A 25,562-nucleotide genomic window follows, 5' to 3' on the forward strand; every position below is an offset into this window, starting at 1 on the left:
AATCGCTGCAGCCTGCCTTGAGACTTGAGTCCTAAAGTGCTTGAAAGTAGGAACTGGTGTCATGTGTTAACAGAGAGGTGACAGTAAACATTTTGTAGTTCCACCACTAGAGGGAGACAGAGCATGTGTGAGTTCTTGTATTTCTACCATTCTGGAGACATCAACAAGGAATGGTAAAAATGGTCAAATGGGTTATACTTGTATAGTGCTTTTCTACCTTCAAGGTACTCAAAGCGCTTTGACACTATTTCCACATTCACCCATTCACACACACATTCACACACTGATCCAATCCACTTTAATTATATAGCACATTCAAACAACAAAATGTTTCCAAAGTGCTGCACAACAATATTAAAAACAATATAAAATAAATATGATTAAAAACGATTTTAAAGGGTAAAACCAATTAAAACAGTAAATAGAAATCAAAATTTTAAAGACACAGAGGACAACAGAGGACCACACAACTCACATAGTGTTAAAAGCCAGAGAATAAAAGTGGGTCTTAAGGCGAGACTTAAAACACTCCACTGTGGGAGCAGTTTGAACATGGAGGGGCAGAGTGTTCCAGAGCTTAGGGCCGACCACAGAGAAGGCCCTGTCTCCCCTGGTTTTAAGTCTGGTCTTGGGCACCACGAGCTGGAGCTGGCTCTCGGATCTCAGAGCGCGCGCAGGATTGTAAGTTTGGATGAGGTCTGAGATATACTGAGGTGCCAGTGCATGCAAAGCTTTAAAAACAAACAGCAAGGTTTTAAAATCAATTCTAAGATGAACAGGGAGCCAGTGCAAACTCTGAAGAATTGGGGTTATATGCTGGCGTCTCCTGGCCCCTGTTAAAAGTTGTGCTGCCGCGTTCTGGACTAACTGCAACCGGAAGAGAGCTTTTTGGCTAATGCCAGCATAAAGTGCATTGCAGTAGTCCAGGCCACTTGAAATAAAAGCATGCACGACTTGTTCAAAAAGATTAAAAGATAAAAACGGTTTTACCTTTACTAAAACGCCATTGGCTTGTTTGTCAAGTTTAAAATCGCTGTCTATAGTGACGCCAAGGCTGGCGACTTTGGGACGCACATCATTTTGCAATGGTCCCAAGTCAGTGAGGGCCGGACCAAAAACTAAAATTTCTGTTTTTCCCTCATTCATTATTAAAAAATTCTGGGCTAACCAAGCCCTGATGTCGCATAGACAGTTGAGAAGGGGTGTCAGGGGGCCGTGGCCTTTTGGAATCGGCATATAAATTTGGCAGTCGTCTGCATAAAAGTGATAAGACACTCCATGCCTCTGAAAAATCTCTCCAATCGGGAGGAGATATAGAGCGAACAGGATGGGGCCTAGAATAGATCCCTGGGGGACACCACAGTAAAGCGGAGCAGAAGAAGAGGTGGCGTCCCCCAGCCTGACAGAGAAGGACCTTTCTGACAGGTAGGATCTGAACCACTCTAATGCAGTCCCCCTGACACCCACACAGTCTCTCAGGCGATCTAAAAGAATTGTGTGGTCGATTATGTCAAAGGCAGCTGTAAGATCTAAAAGCACTAAAATGGCAGAGCTGCCATAATCAGACATTAAAAGCAAGTCATTAAAAACCTTTAAAGGTGCAGATTCAGTACTGTGCAAAGCTTTGTATCCAGACTGAAATGGATCTAAATTGCTATTTTCATCTAAAAAAGGCTGCAGTTGCACCAAAACACATTTCTCAAAATTTTTTGACACAAAAGGTAATTTAGAAATGGGCCGATAATTTGACAAACTTGTAGGATCAAGACCTGTTTTTTTTATTATCAAAGGCTCAACAACAGCTCCTTTACAAAAAGAGGGCACACTGCCAGAAATCAAGCTGCTGTTGATGATGTCCCTAACAGACAAGTCAAGTCAATAGAGTCCCAGACTTCTTTAAAAAAGCGAGGGGGGCCTGGGTCTGTGGGACAGGACGAGGGTTTTAGTTTGTCAACTATTCCTGTAAGTTTAGGCATGGACACAGGCTCAAACTGACAAAACACAGCCGAGCACTGAGTGGCCACATTGAAACTAAATGGAGAAGGAGAAAGATTTGCCCGAATAGTAGCAACCTTGTCGTTAAAAAAGGAGAGAACATTTTCACAAGTTTCACTTGTCATCTCCAGTGAAGTGGCTTGATTCGGATTAAGATCAAAACTAATAGATTTAAAAAGAACACGTGGCTTGTTGACACTATTTGAAATTAAGTCTGACAAATATTTTGTTTTTTCAGCTTTAACACACTTTGATAATTCCCACAGCTTTCTTTTAAAATTTGATAAGAGACCTCCAAGTGATCCCTTTTCCACTTACGCTCCGCCCTTCGCCACTCACGCCGAGCTGTGCGCGAGGTGTCATTGAGCCAAGGCTCCTGTTTTGACTTTGGACGTATAGCTCTGAGGGGCGCTATACTGGCCAGAATCTCAGAACATGTGGACATAAAAGAGCACATCAATTGTTCAGTGTCTGCAGAGTGTGATATACTCTGCACGGACACAGTGAACAAAGGACAAAAGGCGGCTGCAGTGTCAGTACTAATAACACGCCCATGACGCATAGCAGGCGGTTTTACATTAGGATCCAAGCTTAAATTGAACATAACAGGACTGTGATCGGAAAACACAGCATCACAAACGACGACATTGTCAACATTAAAACCATAAGACAGTACAAGGTCTAGAGTGTGTCCGTGTACATGTGTTGGGCCAGTAACATGCTGAGCCAAATTAAAACCTTCGATCAAGTCCAAAAACTCTCCGGCCATGGGTTTAAAACTACAACAAACGTGTACATTAAAATCCCCGACGATTAAAATCTGATGACGGGAGCTGCCATGCAAGGCCCTAACCAGGACCCATCAGGAGCAAGGGTGAAATGTCTTGCTCAAGGACACATCGGACGTGACTAGGTTGGTAGATGGTGGGGATCCAACCAGGAACCCTCAGGTCGCCGGCATAGCCACTCACCCAACTACGCCACGCTGTCATGATTTGAAGAAAAGTAGCTTCCATATGAGGAGGTGTGAACAAGTGAGGACATAAATCATGGTCCCAATACAGAAAAGCATTGCATCTAATAGAGAATGTCTCATTTGCACCCCAAAATGAGGGTGGTCCCAAAAAGGAGAGATTGTTCAAATTGACTGTGTGTCGCTTTTAAAAGTGCTCCCCCTCTGGCCAACATATGTAATTACAAGTGTGTGTCAGAAATTGAAATGCGCCCCCTTTGGCCAAAATTAATAATAAAATAAATATGTATACAGAGACTTAATGCAATAACTTGAAGTAAATAATGACGATTAAAAACCAATTACAAACAAAAAATTCAACAAAAAACTTTTGTCTTTTTTTTTTTTCTTTTATTTATATATAAAATTGGGAACAATTTCTCATATTCTTTCAGTTTTGGTAATGTAGCAATATTTTCTCGTAATTTTTTTTTTTTTAAATGGAAATATATTACTTTTTAATGCAAAATGGTAACATTTGTCATGTAAAATTTAGACTTTTGTCACAATATTGCCAATTTTTTTGTTGTTCTTGTAAAACAGTGACATTTTTTGAGTAAAATTATGACTTTTGTTATAATTTTGCCAAGTAAAATTCCGTTTATTATTATAATATTGCCAAAATGTTAAAGTTTTCTTACAAAATTGTGACTTTTGGTCGAGTAAAATTACGATTCTTTTCATAAAATGTACAACATTTTAAGCTTTTCTTGTAAAATTGTGACTGTTGTTGAGCAAAATTCAACTTTTATCATGATATTACACAAATGTTCGGTTATTCTTGTAAAAGTTTGACTTGCGTTGTGAAATTGTGACATTTTTCTTGTGAAATTCCAACTCATTTTTCACAGCAAGCTTTTTTATATTTGCATAGTATGTATATATTATTAATGTTGTAAATACACTTCTTTACATACCTAGAAAGCGTTCCCTCGCTACAACGCGGTTCACTTTACACGGCCTCGCTGTTAAAAAAAATGTGTAAACGGAAAAAAAACATAATAAATAAAAAAAACATGTAAACAAAAAAAAATTAATAAATCAAAAAAACGTATAAACAAAAAAACATAATAAAAAACGTTTAAACAAAAAAAGTTAATAAAAAAAACGTGTAAACGAAAATACATAATAAAAAAAGTGTAAACAAAAAACAAATAAAAAATGTGTTAAAAAAACATGACAGACAAATAAAGCGTTTAAATGAAAAAACATTAAAAAAAATGTTTTAACAAAAAAAACATTATAAATAAATAATGTGTGTGTGTGTGGATGTGTGTGTGCGTGTGTGTGATGTGGTGAGAGAGATACTTACTGGTGACAGTGAGCACGTTGGTCTTGATCTCAGCAGTGATGTAGATGCGACCTCTCCTCTCAGTGTGGTCTGTCCCACACAGGCTAGGCACGTTAGCCACACATCGTTTATGAATGTTCATCATGCAATCTGCAACAGACAAGGTACACTCAGTAACCACCACCGCAGGGGTGGTCATAGTGCTGCCTGGGGGCCATTTGTGCCCCGCTAAGGCACTTTGTCACACACTACTCATTTAAAAAAATACTATTATAAAAAAAGTAATGAAGGAAAAACATAAAAAGGTGGAATAAAAGAGCAAACAGGTGAAATGTAACCAGAAAAGGTTGAATTGTTTACTTTTATAACACACAGTTTTTTTTCTTCAAAACTGTCATTGCTCAAAAAATAATAAATAATAAATCAATTATTGATCTATTTAAGACTCCAATTACTTACATCAAATATTCAATTTTGAAATATTTTCTGGGAAAATATTGCATATTTTGTATGTTTGCCATATAACAAACACAATTTTATGTTAAATAAAGGGCATAATGCCAACAAACATGTGAAATTATAATGAAAACATATAATTGACAGATAGATGTGAAGTTGATGAAGAGTGTTTAAAGTTAAAAAATACATTTATTACTTATTTTTAACACTTTTATGAGTGGAAACTTTTGCATCCCCAATAATTTTAGTGGGATTTGATTTATTTTTTAATAATAATAAATTAAAATCAGGGTGTTATGAATTATTGATCTATTAAAATTACTTCAATATAAATATTCCACTTTGAAATATTTTTGGAGGGAAAATATTACATATTTTGTATGTTTGCCATACAACAAACACCATTTTATTTTAAAAAAGGGCATGATACCAACAAACAAACCCAAAATATGAAATTATGATAAAAACGTATAATCGACAGATAGATGTGAAGTTGATAAAGAGTGTTTAAAGTTTTAAAAAAAATACATTTATGCCTTATTTTTAACACTTTTATGAGTGGAAACTTTTGGATCCTCAAGAATTTTAGTGGGATTTTATCCAAAACAACCAAAAACTGTCATGTTCAAAAAAAAAATAATGAATCAAAATCAATGTTGTTATGAATTATTGATCTATTCATGGCTCCAATTACTTTGTGTCTTTTTATGAAATAGTTTTTGGACAATGAACTTATGTAATTGTTATATGTCAGCAACATTTGTGTGTTTACAAATTCAGTGTAAACACATTTTTTGTGTGTAAAAATCATGTAAAAATATTTCAGTGTGTAAAAATTCAGTGCAGAAATATTTGTTGCTTTAAAATTGGAGACTCATTTCAGGTCAATTAAGACTGAAGCACCTAATTGGCTCTTCTGAGAAAATCGATTCCTTCAGTTTTTATTGACCTGAAATGAAACATTTCTGCACTGAATTTTTACACTCTGAATTTGTATACTCTAATTATGTTTTTCACTGAATTTTAATACACTGAATTTTTATACACAGAATTTTTATAAACTGAATTATGTTTTTCACTGAATTTTTATACACTGAATTTTTATAAACTGAATTTTTATACACTGAATTTTAACACAATTAACTTTTATACACTAAAATGTTTTCACTGAATTGTAATAAACAGAATTTTTACACTCTGAATTTTTGTACATTAATTATGTTTTTTACTGAATTTTAACACAATTAACTTTTCTACACTAACATTTTTTCACTGACTTTTCATAAACTGAATTCTTATACACAGAATTTTAACACGATTAACTTTTATAGACTAAATATTTTTTTACTGAATTGTCATACACTCACAGAGTTTTACCCAATAAAATTGTCAGCATAATTTAATGTAAAAAACATTATGCTCACAAAATTCAAATGCAAAAAATTCAGTTGTACAAAATCAGTATCCAAAAAAAAAGCTTTGGTAATAAAAACACAAATTACTGTAAATTCCGGACTATAATTTTCCTACGCTTTGAAGACTGCGGCTTAAAAAACGGTGCGGCTAATCTATAGAATTGTCTTTGCTGACGGTAAAAGGCCATGTCTACACTAAGTCGTTTAACCCCTTAAACGAATAATTATTTAGCCTAAGCCCCGTTTCAGCCACACTAAACCAGCGTTTAACCCTGTAACATCCCTTGTTGTAAAATTACAACGTTACCTTTAACCATCCTAAAATCTGCAATATATTTTTTTTACCACATTTACATAGTCATTGGGTCCTATTGTTCAGTCTCACAAGGCTATTGGATCGTACATTTATTTATAAGTCACGCCTTCTGGCCATGAACTTACACAACCTCTCAAGGTTTCCTTCAAACAAAATCTATTTGTTTCATTGGACTGGATTCATCAGATTCAAGTAATTAAAATGTCTCTTATATTTTTTTTGTGGTTTTTATTAAAAGGCCTAGAGCATGTACATATGTAGTTATTGTGGAACAGATGCATCAAATTTCATTTAGAGCTTGTTATATAATTGTTGCAATTATACAACACTGGGTGAATGTGGTAGTCAAATAGTTGGCTTGTTGCAGTGGGCTCAAACAGGTTGTATTCCCTCCACTACATCACTGCCAGAAGTATTTTCTCCATACATGGATAGTATACATACTACAGACGTTTTACAGACGACGGGGACTGTTTTTTGGACTTTCACCACCAATGAAAGTTCTCATGACAAATGTCATGAAAAGAAAAAAAGTTTTTTAAGAGTTTTATCTTGTTTCATATTTTTTACATTTGTAATAAATGCCATCCATCCATTTTCTACCACTTATTCCCTTTGGGGTCGCGGGGGGCGCTGGAGCCTATCTCAGCTACAATCGAAATATAACTACTGTGTGATTATTATTAATGGTATATACCGTTATGGGGCTAAGTAAGCAATCAACCCTGCAAATGAACCCTTAGTTGTTCAGACAACGTGAGTACAAATACAGAAATTCTGCTCCCACCAAAGCCCAATGTTGCAATATTACAACATTTCTCTAAAAACATACATAAACATTTTATTTTTTTTAACTCTTCAATTTTTGCATCAAATGCCTCCTACAACAACATCTGAGAGGTCAATTTTTTTTTTTTTTAGGTTTTTCTATATTTGGGTCTTACAGGGTTAAGGTCCCCCTCCTCGGACAATTTTTTTACACGGCTAAGTGCGCCGTGTATTTCTTGAATCTCCGGCTCTTTGTATGGACTCATTGATCGTTTACAAACTGAGTTTGGAGAGGAAGTGACGTCAGAAAGAACGCGCCACAACCAGCTTCGTAATAAACCGGTTTCGTAACTCGGAGCTAACCACTGGAAAGATGGAGGCGAGTCATCCAGACATGCCCGTGTTTCTCCTTCTTCTACATGTACAGACGCTAGTGGAAATCACACATGAATACCTTAAGAGAAAGTGATTGCAGCTATTTGGGATAAAACCTTTCTCAGACGGCAAGAGAACTTTCCAATGTCCGGCCGGGTCAGCTGTGATGCTACTTAGCGAAAAACTTAGTCCATTTGGCGAAGGAGAGACAACGAGAATGCGAGCTCCTGTGGATGTGATAAAAAAGGTAGCGTGTGCTTTGTATTACCTGGCCGTCGAGGAAAACATCGATTGCATTTGAACTGGCAAAGCAGACTGTATCAGTTATTGTCCGCCTTGTATGTAGCCGACTCAACGTCTAGGTCCAGAGTATAGAAAGTCACCAAAAAGGAATGGCCAATGAAGGGGAAGGCAAAAGAGTGAGGAGTGTCCCGACCAGATATCTAGATTCCGAGATTGATTAATGTTAAATGTTCTTTATCACATTGTTTAGGTGTCTAATACAGATATGATTAATATATGATGGCTCAGGTGTGATTCACTACAATAGGGCCCCACAGCACACTGGATTCCAGTTAATTGAAATACCACAACACTGGATATTGTTCAGATAAGTTACATTTAAGAACTTGCACACAAAGCAACACTGGACGTGCGCATTTTTCACGCATGCGTACTAGGTCGTGTTGCGCCGGCGGACGGAGGGGGAGGGGGTCTTAAACGGTGGCATTGTTGTGTGTGGACACGGATAAGGTTAGGTGGGATTTACACTGGATAACCTTATCCGGCTTAGTGTAAACGGGGCCAAAATGCAAAAAGTTTTAAAAAAACAAGCAAAAGGTGTGTTATTGTTTGTGCTATGGCGCCATCTTTTGGACAAGCTCGCTCACTGTAGGTGCTGCATTGCCCCTCTGTTTAGACTGAGTTTTTAACCAGAAGTACAAGTGCAGTTCCGTTGTAACGTGATGACGCTAGCGTCGTTAGCTATAGCTAATATGCTAACACATAACATTATTAACTTTCAATGGCATTCTTTTTGTGTTGTTTCAGTTTCACAAATTCCTCAGTAAATTCACCAAGACCTCACCGTGGAGTTATTGAGTCTGTTTAGCTGATCGGAGAGCTAGCTTGCGCAGCTAGCGGGTCTATGGCGATGACTGACGTTTTGTTTGATAAGCCGTTTTACTGCCGTGTTACAGACACCGTTTGGAAACAATTAAGGTATGTAAGCAGAGAAACATGGAACAATAGAATCATTTCACAGGCAACACAGACGTTTTAACGAGTATTTTTGGTACGTTTGCTCAAATTGATGGAAGCCAATCTCCTGTCAATAATTACATTTCACCTGGGAATCGATACTGGTACTCAACGCTACCAATTGTTGGTACTTTTGTGTGTGTTAATAAATAATAATTGTTTGATAATAAAAATAAAACAAATTTTATGATGATAACTGTGCTGTTGAGTTGTGATATATTATTTTATTATTATTATCACATTTGCAATGCAGTTGCACTTCCAAGACTTCAGAGGGCAGTACTGCATAGCTTATGTATGACATGCTGTCTGACTCAGTAGTTTTTTCCACTAGTAGCACTAAATGCTAAATGAAAATATTAAGTTTTTTTTGTAGCAATATAAAATTTCTTAAATATTATAATTAACACTCAACAACGTACACCTGTGCACACATACATATAAACACCACTACTCTAACGCTCAATTAAACACAGAGAACATCCCTAAAGTGTGCCAGCACTGTCGCTAACATCCCTAAAGTGTGCCAGCACTGTCGCTAACATCCCTAAAGTGTGCTAGCACTGTCGCTAACATCCCTAAACTGTGCTAGCACCAACGTTCCCTCTAAGGTGCGCACCTGTGCAATTGCGCACTGCTCAAGCGTCCTCTGCGCACGGCAAATCTATGCCACGCACAAAATCAAATAAAAAAAATAAGCGCAAAACAATTTGACACACAGACACGACAGAGAAAACAGTTTTCGTCATCATTGTTCAAATATTGTAACGTCTGTCGAGACGCTTTGAGGACATGAATTCCATCCATCACTTTACTGAGCAAAACTCTTTATTGTCGGCCATAAACACATCACCAAAACATTAGTAAAAAAAATGATATCTAGCAAAAGTGGTCATTTTCTGCAGTACAAACCAGAAAAAAAGCAACTTTGTTATATCAACAGCAGCCGCTCGCTCTTTCTCACTTGCGCCAACACATGCACATATGGCACTTAGCCAGTGATGCGTTTACAGCCACAAAAAAAGTCGGACAACTCCAACACCACACACAAAGTGTCATTCCAGGTCGTTACTCTATGATTTACCAATAAATGTGTGCTTATTCTAGTGTCATTTATTAGGAATCTTTTAATTTATAAATATTAATCATGAAATGCTGTTAGTATATTAAATAAATACTAGCAAAAATATATTTATTACAAACAGGAAGTTGCAGGAATGTACACATGATTCCCTGCTTACATCTCATTGTGCAACATGTGAATATTTTAATGGGAACTAAATGCAATGTCTGAAAGGGGTACAGATTATTTCCAAAGCAGGACCTCCACCCAGACAAACAATACAAGTACACAGATCATGAAAAACAATATTTTTTGTTATTGTCATTGTAAGTGGGCCTAAATAAGTGGGCCTAAACACTTATATTAGAAATGGAAATGACTGCTGTCATTTGATTATAATAATAAGAGAATGTTGTCTGTCTATCTGTGTTGGCCCTGCGATGAGGTGGGGACTTGTCCGCCCGAATGCAGCTGAGATAGGCTCTAGCGACCCCGAAAGGGACAAGCGGTAGAAAATGGATGGATGGATGGAGATTGAACTTGTTATTTAGTCAGACTTGGGACAGGTGTGCTGCTGGTGTAGCCACAGTGTGCACGTCTGATGTTGCTCACATGGGCTCCACTGAATGCTCAGGGAGATTTTGCGTTTGCTCACACACATAAACAATTAGAGGGAACATTGGCTAGCACTGTTGCTAACATCCCTAAACTGTGCTAGTACTGTCGCTAAAATCCCTGAAGTGTGCTAACACTGTCGCTAACATCCCTAAACTGTGCTAGCACTGTTGCTAACATCCCTAAAGTGTACTAGCACTGTCGCTAACATCCCTAAACTGTGCTAGCACTGTCGCAAACATCCCTATATTGTGCTAGCACTGGCACTAAGATCTCTAAAGTGTGCTAAAATATATACGTTTGTATATAAATAAAAAAAGTGTAAACGAAAAAAACATAATAAAAAAAATGTGTAAACGAAAAACACACAAAAAAAAGGAAACGGAAAAACAAATTTAAAAAACGTGTGAACGAAAAAAAACAATAAAAAACGTGTAAACAAATAATAAATAAATACAAATGTGTAAATGAAAAAAACTTAATAAAAAATGTGTAAACGAAAATACATAATAAATTTAAAAAATGTGTAAACGAAAAAGACATGATAAATTAAAAAAACAGGTAAACGAAAAAAAAATAAAAATGTGTAAACGTAAAACGTAATACATTTTTTAAAAACGTGTAAACAAAAATACATAATAAATAAATAAAAACGTGTAGACGAAAAATATATGATAAATAAAAAAACGTGTTAACAAAAAAACATAATAAATAAAGAAACGTGTGAACAAAAAACAATTTAAAAAATGTGTAAACGAAAAAAACTAATACAAAAAACATGTAAACGAAAAGAACGTAATAAAGAACGTGTTCACGAAAAAACATAATAAATAAAAAACCTTGTAATAAATGAAAAAAACTTAAAAATGAAAAAATATGCACAGTAAATGAAAAAAACATCCTGTAAATGAAAAAACATATAGTGTAAACGAAAACTATATATATATATGAACGAAAACGCATTAAAAAAATAAAAATAAAAATCAACTTCTACTACACGGATTTCACTTAAAGCGGGTATTTTTTGGAAGGTAACCCCGGCAATAAAGGAGGGAAGACTGCACTTCATTCTAAGTGAAAGATGCAGTGAATAAATAAATGTACTCACGGTCACATCTCATGCCCTGGTGGATCAAGCCGTACAGCAGAGAGCCACAGTGGTCACAGAAGGTGGGACTGGAGTAGGTGTGGATCTTGAACTTGTGCTTGGCCCTCGGATCCTGCGGACGGAGACAGAAACGGCAAAATGAGTTACCAAAAAACTTCCAGTCGGGTGCCTTTTTACCTTCTTCTTGATGATTTCCAAGTTAACCAAATAAAGGAAATTGGCCGATAGAACCAGAATGTTCTACTAGAGGCAAATGTTGCAGATACCAGAAGTAAAATGTTGTCATGGTGACCTCACATACTAGGGTTGTCCCGGTACTTAGACTTAGACAAACTTTATTGACTCACACAGTAGCTCAGTTTCAAAGGATGAAAAGGGTAAGGATGGAAAGAATAATGCAGGTATTAAGTAGACTAAAAATGTACCATAGTAGCAATATAAATATATATATATGTACCATAGTAGCAATATAAATATATATATATATATATATATATATATATATATATATATATATATATATATATACACACACATTTATCTAGGGTTGTCCCGGTACCAATATTTTGGTACCAGTACCAAAATGTATTTCGATACTTTTCTAAATAAAGGGGACCACAAAAAATTGCATTATTGTCTTTATTTTAACAAAAAATCTTAGGATACATTAAACATATGTTTATTATTGCAGTTATGTCCTTAAATAAAATAGTGAACATACTAGACAACTTGTCTTTTAGTAGTAAGTAAACAAACAACGACTCCTAATTAGTCTGCTGACATATGTAGTAACATATTGTGTCATTTGTCTACCTATTGTTTTGTCAACATTGTTAATCTACTTGTTCATTTACTGTTAATATCTGCTTATTTTCTGTTTCAACATGTTCTATCTACACTTCTGTTAAAATGTAATAATCACGTATTATTCTGTTGTTTGATACTTTACATTAGTTTTGGATGATACCACAAATTTAAGTATCGATCCGATTTCAAGTAGTTACAGGATCATACATTGGTCATATTCAAAGTCCTCATGTGTCCAGGGACATATTTCCTGACTTTAGAAACATAATATGAATTAAAAAAAACACTAAAGAAGATGTGATGCCAAAAAATATCGACATAATCATAGTAGTATCGACTAGATACACTCTTGTACTCTGTATCATTACAGTGGATGTCAGATGTAGATCCACACATGGCATTTGTTTACATTCAGGAATGGTGTCATTAGCGGTGACGCCGGTGAGCTATTGTATCCTCCTACGGTGTGTAGTGAAGCATGTTTAGTTATTCCTTGTCCAGCAGGGATGATACTTGTAAGAAACTTACTTTAATTGTCGCCATGCAGACAAGAATTAGTGATTTAGAAGTAGATAAAACACTACCGACTGTGGATGGATGTTAGCTGCTAGCTAGCTAGCCATGTCTTAAAGCACCTCTTCCTGAGGGCATTTTAGTGTTATAACTTCACCTTTATCTTTACTTTTTAATCCAAAATGCGTCCTTTCTCCATTTTCTGTCTTCACATTGTGTCTGCTTGTAAGTACTGAGTGTGTGTGCTTTGCCGAACATGCTCCTCTTCTCATAAAACCAGCAATGTCACGAGGTGACGACGTACCGTCACGCCTGTTAAAAAAGAATAATAATAAAAAAAGTGGAACCAGTACTTTTGAAACAAAGTATAGTACTGTTTTTGATTCATTAGTACTGCGATACTATACTAGTACCGGTACACATTAGTAGTGCGATACTATACTAGTACCAGTATACATTAATACTGCTATACTATACTCGTACCGGTATACATTAGTACTGTGATACTATACTAGTACCGGTACGCATTAGTACTGCGATACTATACTAGTACCAGTATACATTAATACTGCTATACTATACTAGTACCGGTACACATTAGTACTGTGATACTATACTAGTACCAGTATACATTAATACTGCGATGCTATACTAGTACCGGTATACATTAGTACTGTAATACTATACTAGTACCAGTATACATTAGTACTGCGATATTATACTAGTACCGGTATACATTAATACTGCGATACTATACTAGTACCGGTATACATTAGTACCGCAATACTAAACTAGTACCGGTACAAATTAGTACTGTGATACTATACTAGTACCAGTATACATTAGTACTGCGATACTATACTAGTACCGGTACACATCCGTACTGTGATACTATACTAGTACCAGTATACATTAATACTGCGATACTATACTAGTACCGGTACACATTAGTACTGCGATACTATACTAGTACCAGTATACATCAATACTGCGATACTATACTTGTACCGGTATACATTAGTACCGCGATACTAAACTAGTACCGGTATACATTAGTACCGTGATACTAAACTAGTACCGGTATACATTAGTACCACGATATTATACTTGTACCGGTATACATTATTACTGCGATACTATACTAGTACCGGTATATATTATAACCGCGATACTATGCTAGTATTAGTATACATTCTAACCGTGATACTATACTAGTACCAGTATACATTATAACCGTGATACTATACTATTACCAGTATACATTAGAACCGTGATACTATACTATTACCAGTATACATTAGAACCATGATACTATACTAGTACCTATATTAGAACCACAATACTATACAAGTACCGGTATACATTAGAACCGTGATCCTATACTAGTACCCGTAGGGCTGGGTGATATATCGGGTTTGTCTCTGTGCGATATAGAAAATGACTATATCGTGATATTCGAGTATACGTTCTCACGCAGTTGCTTTTAGCTGCGGGCATTAGACTACAGGCGTTTCTACATCTTTCTTGTCTCTCCTTCTCACAGAGACATAAAACAAGCGCATCTTCTCACATACGTCTGTCGCACGTGCAACGTCATACGCTCTCGCGGAGCAGAGAGGTAGCGACATGGTAACGTTAGCTGTGGTGCTAGCGGAGTGGTGCGAGTGGTAATACGAGAGCGAGAAGGTGCGAATCTGGAAACAAATGAAGGAAGAATTAATTCCAAGAAAAACAGCACCATCGTCTGGCGGTGGTTTGGCTTCAAGCGGGAAGATGTCGAACAGACAACCGTAATATGTCAAGTATGCGGCAAAAGCGTTGCTACAAAAAGTAGCAGCACTGCTAATTAGTAGCATCATTTGAAAAGTCACCCGCTAGAGAATGAAGAGTGCTTGAAACTCCACATGTCAACATCTCTGTTCGGTGCCACACCCACAAAATGCCCAAGCAACCATTTACAGATCAACACTGTATGATAAAAATAGTCAACAACAGAAGGAGATAAAGTCCACAGTAACCTACCACATAGCGAAGGACATACACTATTTCATTTCCTATTATGCAGCTCATTTTTATTTGACAGTTATTGAAATATCTTGTGTGACATCATGCACAAAAGTGCACTTTATTTGTTTTAAACTATTGTAGTGGCGTTCTGTACAAAAAGTGGACTTTAATTTAGTGTTGTTTTGACATGTCATCTTAGTGACATCATGCACAAAAATGCACTAATAGCTTGTTTTAAAATGTCTCCGACAATCTTGCACTTTCTGTTTTGAAATGACATGAATGTTTGTGCCACTGCTTATTAACTGTTTAATAAATGCACTTTTGGTAAATTGACTTAGTTGTGATTTCCCTCTCTGCATGAAAGTTTAAAATTAGCATATATTAATGCAGTATGAACAAGAATGTTTTAATGTAAACACATAGAATCATCATGCTGCTGTGATTATATGCATCAAGTGTTCATTGAAGGCTAAGGCAAAATATCGAGATGTATATCGTGTATCGTGACATGGCCTAAAAATATCCAGATATTAATAAAAGGCCATATCGCCCAGCCCTAAGTACCGGTATACCTTAGTACCACGATACTATACTAGTACCGGTATACATTCGTACCGCGATACTATACTACTACCTACATTAGTACTGTGATACTATACTAGTGCCGGTATACATTAGTACCCCGATACTATACTTGTACAGGTATACATTAGTACCGCGATATTATATTTGTACCGGTATACATTAATACCAGTACCGCTGTACATTAGTACTGTGATACTATACTAGTACCGCTATATATATACAGTGTTGGGACTAACGCGTTACTGTAACGCCGTTAGTTTCGGCGGTAACTAGTAATCTAATACGTAATTTTTTATATTCAGTAACTCAGTTACCGCTACTACATGATGCGTTACTGCGTTATTTTACATTATTTTTTATGTAGTATCGGCTAGAAACAGAGGATCTGAGTGTTGCAGCGCTGCAGTGACGTACTTCTGATTCTTCCTCTGCGCTCTGTGTGTGTCTGGGTGTGGGTGGGAAGGGGAGGGGGGTGCACAATACAACGTAAACCGTTGGCCAACCAAAAAGTAACCACAGAACACTATACGACTATACGGTATAGTGTTCCGTGGTTACTTTTTGGTTGGCCAAGCGAACGTGACGACAGGCTGTCCTCACTCAGGTCCGCACGGACCTGGAGTGGGCGTGCCTTAAGTCCGGCTGGAAATCGGGAGAAATTGGGGGGAATGGTTGTCCCGGGGAGAGGCACTGAAATTCGGGAGGGTTGGCAAGTATGAGATATTCTCACTTCTTTTCTTTTGTCGAGCACAAAGAAAATAACATTTTAGTTAAATGTAAGTTGTGTCTTGGATCAAAGATCCCGTCTACTGCCCAAAACAACAATTCAAATATGCCTGGTTAGGCTTTGTGTATGTCACGTGTGCCTTCCTTAGGTGAAGCCAGCTTTACAGCTATGTTGTTGATTGATTGACTTTTATTAGTAGATTGCACAGTACAGTACATATTCTGTACAATTGACCACTATCTATAAAGAGAGCCTCCAGGCCTACAATTTAGTCCTAAAAAGTGCTAGAGAAACATTCTTCTCCAATATTATAAACAGCAACACAAATAAGGCCAAAACCCTATTCGCAACCGTTGACAGACTGACTAAACCCCCAACACAAATACCAGCCGAACTCCATTCCACGCAGAAATGCAATGAGTTTGCATTCTTTTATACTGATAAAATTGAAGGCATCAGACGCACCATCAATATCTCAAGTAAAAAAGTTGGATCACCAATCCATTTAGGCAAAAGTAACACGGCAATGATGGCAAGCTTTAATGCCATAGACTCTAAAACTCTAGTGGAAACAGTGACAGCTCTAAAGTCATCCACCTGCTGCCTTGATGTTTTACCTACCAACTTCTTTAAGAATGTTTTTGACTGCCTATCAACAGACGTCTTGCAAATAGTTAATAATTCTATTCAATCGGGCAATTTCCCGAAGGCTTTCAAAACTGCAGTCATTAAACCTCTTCTAAAAAAGCAGAGCCTAGATGCCTCTGTTATCAACAACTACAGACCAATTTCAAATCTACCATTCATAAGTAAAATAATTGAGAAAGTTGTCCTCCAACAACTAAATCACTTCTTGGCTTCTACTGGCTGCCATAACAACTTCCAGTCAGGATTTCGACCTCTTCATAGCACAGAGACGGCCCTTCTTAAAGTTATAAATGACATCCGTCTAAACACAGACTGGCAAAACTTCAGTATTACTGCTTTTGGACCTCAGTGCTGCATTTGACACTGTCGACCACTCAATACTTTTGGACAGGTTGGAAAACTGGGTGGGGATCTCAGGCACAGTTTTAAGCTGGTTCAAGTCATATCTACAAGATAGGAACTATTTTGTTTCCAACCAACGTAACGTGTGGAGTCCCCCAAGTTTCAATCTTGGGGCCGACTTTATTTAACATCTATATGCTCCCACTAGGACAAATCATGCAAAATAATAACATTGACCATCATTGCTATGCCGATGACACCCAAATCTATGTAGCGCTATCACCAAATGACTATCGCCCCATAGATCTTCTGTGCCAGTGCATTGAGCAAGTCAAACACTGGATGTGCCAAAATTTCCTACAACTAAATGAAGATAAAACTGAGATAATTGTTTTTGGTGCTAAAAAAAAAAAGGTTTAAAGTCGTCCAACACCTTCAATCACTTTCCCTGAAAACCTCAAATAAAGCCAGAAATCTTGGGGTTATTTTAGATTCTGATTTACATTTCGACAGTCACATCAAATCAGTAACAAAATCGGCCTACTATCACCTCAAAAATGTAAAAAGACTTAGAGGGCTCATGTCAGCTCAAGACTTAGAAAAACTTGTACATGCCTTTATTACCAATAGGCTAGACTATTGTAATGGTCTCCTTGCAGGGCTTCCCAAAAAAACTGTCAGGCAGCTACAGCTTGTTCAGAACGCTGCTGCTAGAGTTCTAACAAAGACCAAAAAATGTGAGCACATTACACCAATTCTTAAAGGCCTACTGAAACCCACTACTACCGACCACGCAGTCTGATAGTTTATATATCAATGATGAAATCTTAACATTATAACACATGCCAATACGGCCGGGTTAACTTATAAAGTGACATTTTAAATTTGCCGCTAAACTTCCGGTTCGAAACGCCTCTGAGGATGACGTATGCGCGTGACGTAGCCCGGGGAACAGAGGTATGCCTTCCCCATTGAATACAATACAAAAAAGCTCTGTTTTCATTTCATAATTCCACAGTATTCTGGACATCTGTGTTCGTGAATCTGTTGCAATTATGTTCATTGCATTATGGAGAAAGAAGCTGAGCAAGCAAAGAAGAAAGTTGTCGGTGCGAAACGGACGTATTTTTCAAACGAAGTCAGCAACAACAGTACACAGCCGGCGCATCTTTGTTTACATTCCCGAAAGATGCAGTCAAGATGGAAGAACTCGGATAACAGAGACTCTAACCAGGAGGACTTTTGACTTCGATACACAGACGCCTGTAGAGAACTGGGACAACACAGACTCTTACCAGGATTACTTTGATTTGGATGACAAAGACGCAGACGTGCTACCGTGAGTATGCAGCTTTGGCTTCTAAACATTTGATCGCTTGACCGTATGTGCGCAACTTTTTTTTTGCGTATGTACGTAACTTTTTTAAAATATATAAGCTTTATGAACCTTGGGTTAGGTGAACGGTCTTTTGGGCTGAGTGATTGTGTGTGTTGATCAGGTGTTTGAATTGTATTGGCGTGTTCTATGGAGCTAGGAGCTAGCATAGGAGCTAGGAGTTAGCATAACAAAGACGTAGGTGTTTTTATGCAGGATTAATTTGTGTCATATTAAATATAAGCCTGGTTGTGTTGTGGCTAATAGAGTAAATATATGTCTTGTGTTTATTTACTGTTTTAGTCATTCCCAGCTGAATACCAGGTACCGTGAGTATGCGGCCTTGGCTGCTAAACATTTGATAGCTTGACCGTATGTGCGCGTCACGTACGTAACTTTTTAAAAATATATAAGCTTTATGAACATTGGGTTAGGTGAACTGTCTTTTGGGCTGAGTGATTGTGTGTGTTGATCAGGTGTTTGAATTGTTTTGGCGTGTTCTATGGAGCTAGGAGCTAGCAGAGGAGCTAGGAGCTAGCATAACAAACACGTAGGTGTTTTTATGCAGGATTAATTTGTGGCATATTAAATATAAGCCTGGTTGTGTTGTGGCTAATAGAGTATATATATGTCTTGTGTTTATTTACTGTTGTAGTCATTCCCAGCTGAATATCAGGTACCGTGAGTATGCAGCCTTGGCTGCTAAACATTTGTTAGCTTGACTGTATGTGCGCGTCACGTACGTAACTTTTTAAAAATATATAAGCTTTATGAACCTTGGGTTAGGTGAACGGTCTTTTGGGCTGAGTGATTGTGTGTGTTGATCAGGTGTTTGAATTGTATTGGCGCGTTCTATGGAGCTAGGAGCTAGCAGAGGAGCTACGAGCTAGCATAACAAACACGTAGGTGTTTTTATGCAGGATTAATTTGTGGCATATTAAATATAAGCCTGGTTGTGTTGTGGCTAATAGAGTATGTATATGTCTTGTGTTTATTTACTGTTGTAGTCATTCCCAGCTGAATATCAGGTCACCCCCGGCTCTCACAGCATCTTCCCTATCTGAATAGCTTCCACTCCCCACTAGTCCTTCACTTGCACTTTACTCATCCACAAATCTTTCATCCTCGCTCAAATTAATGGGGAAATTGTCGCTTTCTCGGTCCGAATCTCTCTCACTTCATGCGGCCATCATTGTAAACAATAGGGAACTTTGCGTATATGTTCAACTGACTACGTCACGCTACTTCCGGTAGGGGCAAGCCTTTTTTTATCAGATACCAAAAGTTGCGATCTTTATCGTCGTTGTTCTATACTAAATCCTTTCAGCAAAAATATGGCAATATCGCGAAATGATCAAGTATGACACATAGAATAGATCTGCTATCCCCGTTTAAATAAAAAAAATTAATTTCAGTAGGCCTTTAAATCCTTACATTGGCTCCCTGTACATCAGAGAATTGATTTCAAAATCCTCCTGCTCACATATAAATCACTACATGGTCTAGGGCCGAAGTATATCACTGATATGCTCCCACTATATAAGCCCTCTAGATCAGTGATTTTCAACCTTTTTTGAGCCGCGGCACACTTTTTACATTTACAAAATCCTGCGGCACACCACCAACCAAAATGACACAAAATGACACTCTAACACAGTATATAATACATATAGTTAATAATATAGTTTCTAAATGTATTTATACTCACCTAGTGTGAAACCTGGGCCTGTTTCGATGAACACAAAATGGATATCCTGGGAGAAATGGTAGAAAGACACACACAAAGCTCTTCCTCAACAGCTCTCAGTCTCTCTCTGTTTTTAGTTTTAATCGCAGTCAAGCTTGAGAAGCTCAGCTCACATAGATATGTGGTTGAAAACGGGAGCAATGTCAAAATGGCTTTGTTGGCCAGAATGGGGAACTCCTTGGCAACAGATAACCAAAAACTGTCCAAAGGAAGATCAGCAAAGCTTAGCTTTAAACCACGATCTTGTTTCAGTTCATTGAGTTCCTCTTGCTCCTTTAAAGTCATGTCCTTACCAGCAATGGATGCTGAGCTGTATGGGTCTCTGACCCAGTCAAGGCATTCTGTGAAGGCTGAAGAGAAATAAAATAACACATTTTCCTCAAGAGTTTTCAAATGTGTGCCAATCACTTCGCACATTGCAGCAGTGTTGCCATCACGCAGTTTCTCTGTGAATGGGAACATCTCAAGGTTGCCACGCTGCACATGTTGTTGCCAGAGCTGTACCTTTAAACGGAATCCATTCATTTTTATCAGTGCTTGTAAGCAGATTTTCATTTCGGCCTTGCATCCGAGTGTTCAGTTCATTCAGATAATGAAATATATCAGCCAGGTATGCCAGCTTTGCACACCACTCATTACTTGCAAGCACCTTTGAGTAATCGGACCTCTCGTCTGTCAGAAATACTTTAAGTTCCTCTCGCAGCTCATACACACGGGCAAGCACTTTGCCGCGCGACAGCCACCGGACCTCCGTGTGGAGCAATAACACTTTATGTTCCACTCCCATTTCCTCATACAAAGACGCAAATAAGCGACATTTCAAAGGTTGCGTCTTCACAAAGTTCACTATGCGCACAACATCATCCAACACAGGAGCTAGATCTGCTGGTAAGGTCTTTGCAACGAGTGCCTCACGGTGCAAAAAACAGTGCGTACAAATAACATCCGGGTTTTTTTCTTTGACCCTACTTACGAAGCCTTTGACGCGCCCGACCATGGCTGCGGCTCCATCAGTGCAGACACCTGTGCAGTTTTCCCACGAAAGCCCGCTTTTGTCAAAATATTCCGACGTGACCCGAAATATTTCCTCTCCTGTTGATTTTTCTGGCAGTGTCTTGCAAAATAGGAAGTTTTCTTTAATGGCTTCCCCATCCACAAAACGCACGTTGGCCAAGAGCTGACAATGTCCACTAATATCCGTCGACTCATCAATTTGCAAGGCAAATTTCTTACAGATGCGCATCTTTTCCAAAACAACAGTTTCGATGTCACGCAGACATGTCATCAATACGTCTGGCAATTGTGTTATCTGAGAGAGGCACTTTAGCGATCTCTTTGGCCGCGTCAGGGCCGAGCATCTCATTTACGATGGCTTTACAAGCTGGCAGTATTAATGACTCAAAACTGCATCCGGTGATGAGGCTTCAGTTTGGGAGTTCTGGAGTTTTGGGGAAGGTGGAGTTACCCCTCAGTCATCATTGCTCCCAGGTCCACTCTGACCCGGGGTGGTAGTACCTGTCAGGGTCCCACCTATGGGTTGAATAGCATTTCAAAGACCTCAACGGTGGAAGTGGCGGAGGATGACACGGCATGTCACAACGGCACTGAAGGCGGATGAAGGCTGCAACAGAGAGTGGTCTCCAGTCGTCATGGATCCATGCCACTGGATCAAGACCCCTCTCTGCCAAGGACCGTGTGGTGGCTGCAGGCGCATCAGTCTCCCCACGCTAAAAGACGTCACGCGCAGGCGTCCTCCCGAATGGGAACCCATCCATTCTGAGGACAGTCACACTCGACCACGAGTGACTGCCGATGATGATGATGATTAATGTTTCTGCCACAGTGTGGGACTTTTTGGATTTAGCTACGAGTTCAGCAACAAGGTAGCTAGCTTTGAGGGCTCTCTCGTTTACCTTTGTGGTTTTTCTCAGAAAAGTTGCCTGTTTCTCATTGTTTGTACGTAAGCGTACAAAATAGTCCAACGGCTTGTTTTGAACGGAAGGGTGTTTCGTTTGGAGATGGCGTTCAAGCTTGCTTGGCACCATGGCGCTATTGGATAGCTTCTCACCACACACCAAGCACTGCGGAGTCGGTGCTGTCGCATCCCCGGTGAAAGTAAATCCGAATGAAAGATAGCTTTCGCTGTGTTGCCTCGAGCTCACCGTCTTGTCTTTTTTATTTTGTCGACCACTCATACTGGGGCCTTCATCTGGGTCAGAATTTTGTCCAGGACCCTGTCCGGCATTTACATTTTCGCTTCTCAAAAACTTTTTCATCACTGTCACTTGCTCGCCTCCTCCTGCTGCGATCCCACACTGTCAGTGTCACGTGTCACGCAGCCTACCTCGCTTGTCTTTACAGGTATTTATCACTCTCTGCTGCCACCTACTGAAATAGAAGAGTATTACATTATCTGCCGCACTTTTTTACAGCAGGCACCCGACAATGGTTAAAATTAGGAGATATTACATAATTTCCCGCGGCACACCTGACGATCTCTCACGGCACACTAGTGTGCCGCGGCACACTGGTTGAAAATCACTGCTCTAGATCACTAAGATCTTCTGAGACCAATCTGTTAGCGGTTCCAAGAGTAAACTCAAATCAAGGGAGAGCATCATTCAGTCACTATGCAACAAATAGCTGGAATAAACTTCCTGAAGATGTCAGACTCTCCCCAACTCTGACTACTTTTAAAACTAGACTGAAGACTTTTATGTTCACCTTAGCTTTCAGCTAAATCTTTTAATCTTTTAACTTTTAACGTCTGCACTGTTTTTAGTTGTATTGTCTGCATTTTAATTTTGCTTTTATTTTCTTTCATTTCACTTTGTTGTCTGTGAAGCACTTTGAGTCTGCCTTGTGTATGAAAAGTGCTATACAAATAAAGTTGCCTTGCCTTGCCTTGCCTTGCCTTGCCTTGCCTTGCCTTGCCTTGCCTTGCCTTGCCTTGCCTTGCCTTGCCTAAATGATAACACCCCAATAAGTTTTTCAACTTGTTTAAGTCGGGGTCCACTTAAATTGATTCATGATACAGATATATATTATCAAATATATACTAACATCATAATACAGTCATCACACAAGATAATCATCAGAGTATATACATTGAATTATTTACATTATTTACAATCCGGGATGTGGGATACGGAGGGGGGTGGAGGGGGGCGGGGGGTAGGTTTGGTTGGTATCAACACTTCAGTCATCAACAATCAGCATCAACAATTGCATCATCAGGGAAATGGATATTGAAACAGTGTAGGACTGACTTGGTAGGATATGTACAGCAAGTAGTGGACACAGAGAGAGAGATCAGAAAGTATAAGAAAAAGTGTCTACATTTGATTATTTACAATCCGAAGAGGTATTATGTGGAAGGGAGGGTGTTAGTTTAGGGTTGTAGTTGCCTGGAGGTGTTCTTTTAGTGCGGTTTTGAATGAGGATAGAGATGCCCTTTATTTTACACCTGTTGGGAGTGCATTCCATATTGATGTGACATAGAAAGAGAATGAGTGAAGACCTTTGTTAGTTCGGAATCTGGATTTAATGTGGTTAGTGTTAGTGTTATTATGCTGTTTGTTACTTATGTATGTTATGTTGCAGCTATTTAAAATAGTTTTGTCAACTTGTTCTGGCCTGAAATAAATTGGCCCTTTGAAACATATCTTTGTCTTTGTGTTGTATGTAGACCACATTGCTTAGCAGAGTTCAGTGAGGCAAATGCATGTCAAGTTGATCAACACATTGTATTATTCTCCAGTGCAATAACAGTATTGAAATGAAGGCTAAAAGGGCATTAATGGGAGCTTTAAAAAAAAAATGTAGAAGAAGTAACTAAAATAGTTACTTTTTACAGTAACACATTACTTTTTGGTGTAAGTAACTGAGTTAGTAACTGAGTTACTTTTGAAATAAAGTAACTAGTAACTAGTTACTGGTTTTCATTAGTACTGCGACACTATACTAGTAACGGTATACATTAGTACCGCAATACTATACTAGTACCTACATTAGTAGTGCGATACTATACTAGTACCGGTATTCATTAGTACCACGATACTATACTAGTACCGGTATTCATTAGTACCACGATACTATACTTGTACCGGTATACATTAGTAGCGCGATACTATACTAGTACCGGTATACACTAATACTTCGATACTGTACCAGTATTGCTATACATTAGTACTGTGATACTGTACTAGTACCGCTATACATTAGTACAGTGATACTTTATTAGTACCAGTATACATTAGTACCGCGATACTATACTAGTACAGCTATATATTAGTACTGTGATACTATACTAGAACCGGTATACATTATTACCGCGATACTATACCAATACCGGTATACATTAGTACCGCGATACTACACTAGTACCGGTATACATTAGTACTGCGACACTATACTAGCACCAGTATACATTAGTACCGCAATGCTATACTAGTACCTACATTAGTAGCGCAATACTATACTAGTACCGGTATTCATTAGTACCACGATACTATTATTGTACCGGTATATATTAGTACCACAATACTATACTAGTACCGGTTTACATTAGTACCGCGATACTATACTACTACCGGTACAACTCTCCTTCTCCCAGCCAAACTAAACTTGTCACTCATCTCCTCGTCCGAGGGAGTGAACATTTCCCAAATTATGTTTTTTTATTTCCTCATTTTATGACGACTGTAAATTCCCAACTATTGAATGTAAAATAATGAAATTCCACCACATAGTCAATTAGCAAACATCTCAAATGATGCACAAACAAACTATAACCTGCTAGCCAAGAATGTACAACAATTATTCTCAACAAAAGAGGAATATACGTAACTAGGGCTGCAACTAACAACTCATTTGATAATCGATTAATCTGTTGATTATTACTACGAATAATCGATTAATAATCGGATAAAAGAGACAAACTACATGTCTATCCTTTCCAGTATTTTATTGGGGGAAAAACAGCATACTGGCACCATACTTGTTTTGATTATTGTTTCTCAGCTGTTTGTAAATGTTGCAGTTTATAAATAAAGGTTTATTGAAAAAAATAAAATTTAAAAAAGGAGCCTCGGCGCATGCGCATAGCATAGATCCAACAAATCGATGACTA

General features: G+C 38.1%; 1 protein-coding gene across 3 annotated transcripts in view; it reads right to left on the minus strand.

Annotated features, from left to right (window-relative positions):
- LOC133652153 (protein kinase C beta type-like) overlaps positions 1-25,562 on the minus strand; it is a 171,264-nt gene that overhangs the window by 116,005 nt on the left and 29,697 nt on the right. For all 3 annotated transcript variants that reach the window (XM_062050581.1, XM_062050580.1, XM_062050579.1), the window contains exons 2-3: positions 11,678-11,789; positions 4,320-4,448 (exon numbers count right to left, since the gene is read on the minus strand). In XM_062050581.1, the coding sequence (XP_061906565.1) occupies positions 4,320-4,448; positions 11,678-11,690 (142 nt within the window). In that variant the 5' untranslated portion in view covers positions 11,691-11,789. The remainder of the gene's footprint in view (positions 1-4,319; positions 4,449-11,677; positions 11,790-25,562) is intronic.

Source organism: Entelurus aequoreus, linkage group LG06, assembly GCF_033978785.1.
Source record: "Entelurus aequoreus isolate RoL-2023_Sb linkage group LG06, RoL_Eaeq_v1.1, whole genome shotgun sequence".
NCBI lineage: Eukaryota > Metazoa > Chordata > Actinopteri > Syngnathiformes > Syngnathidae > Entelurus > Entelurus aequoreus.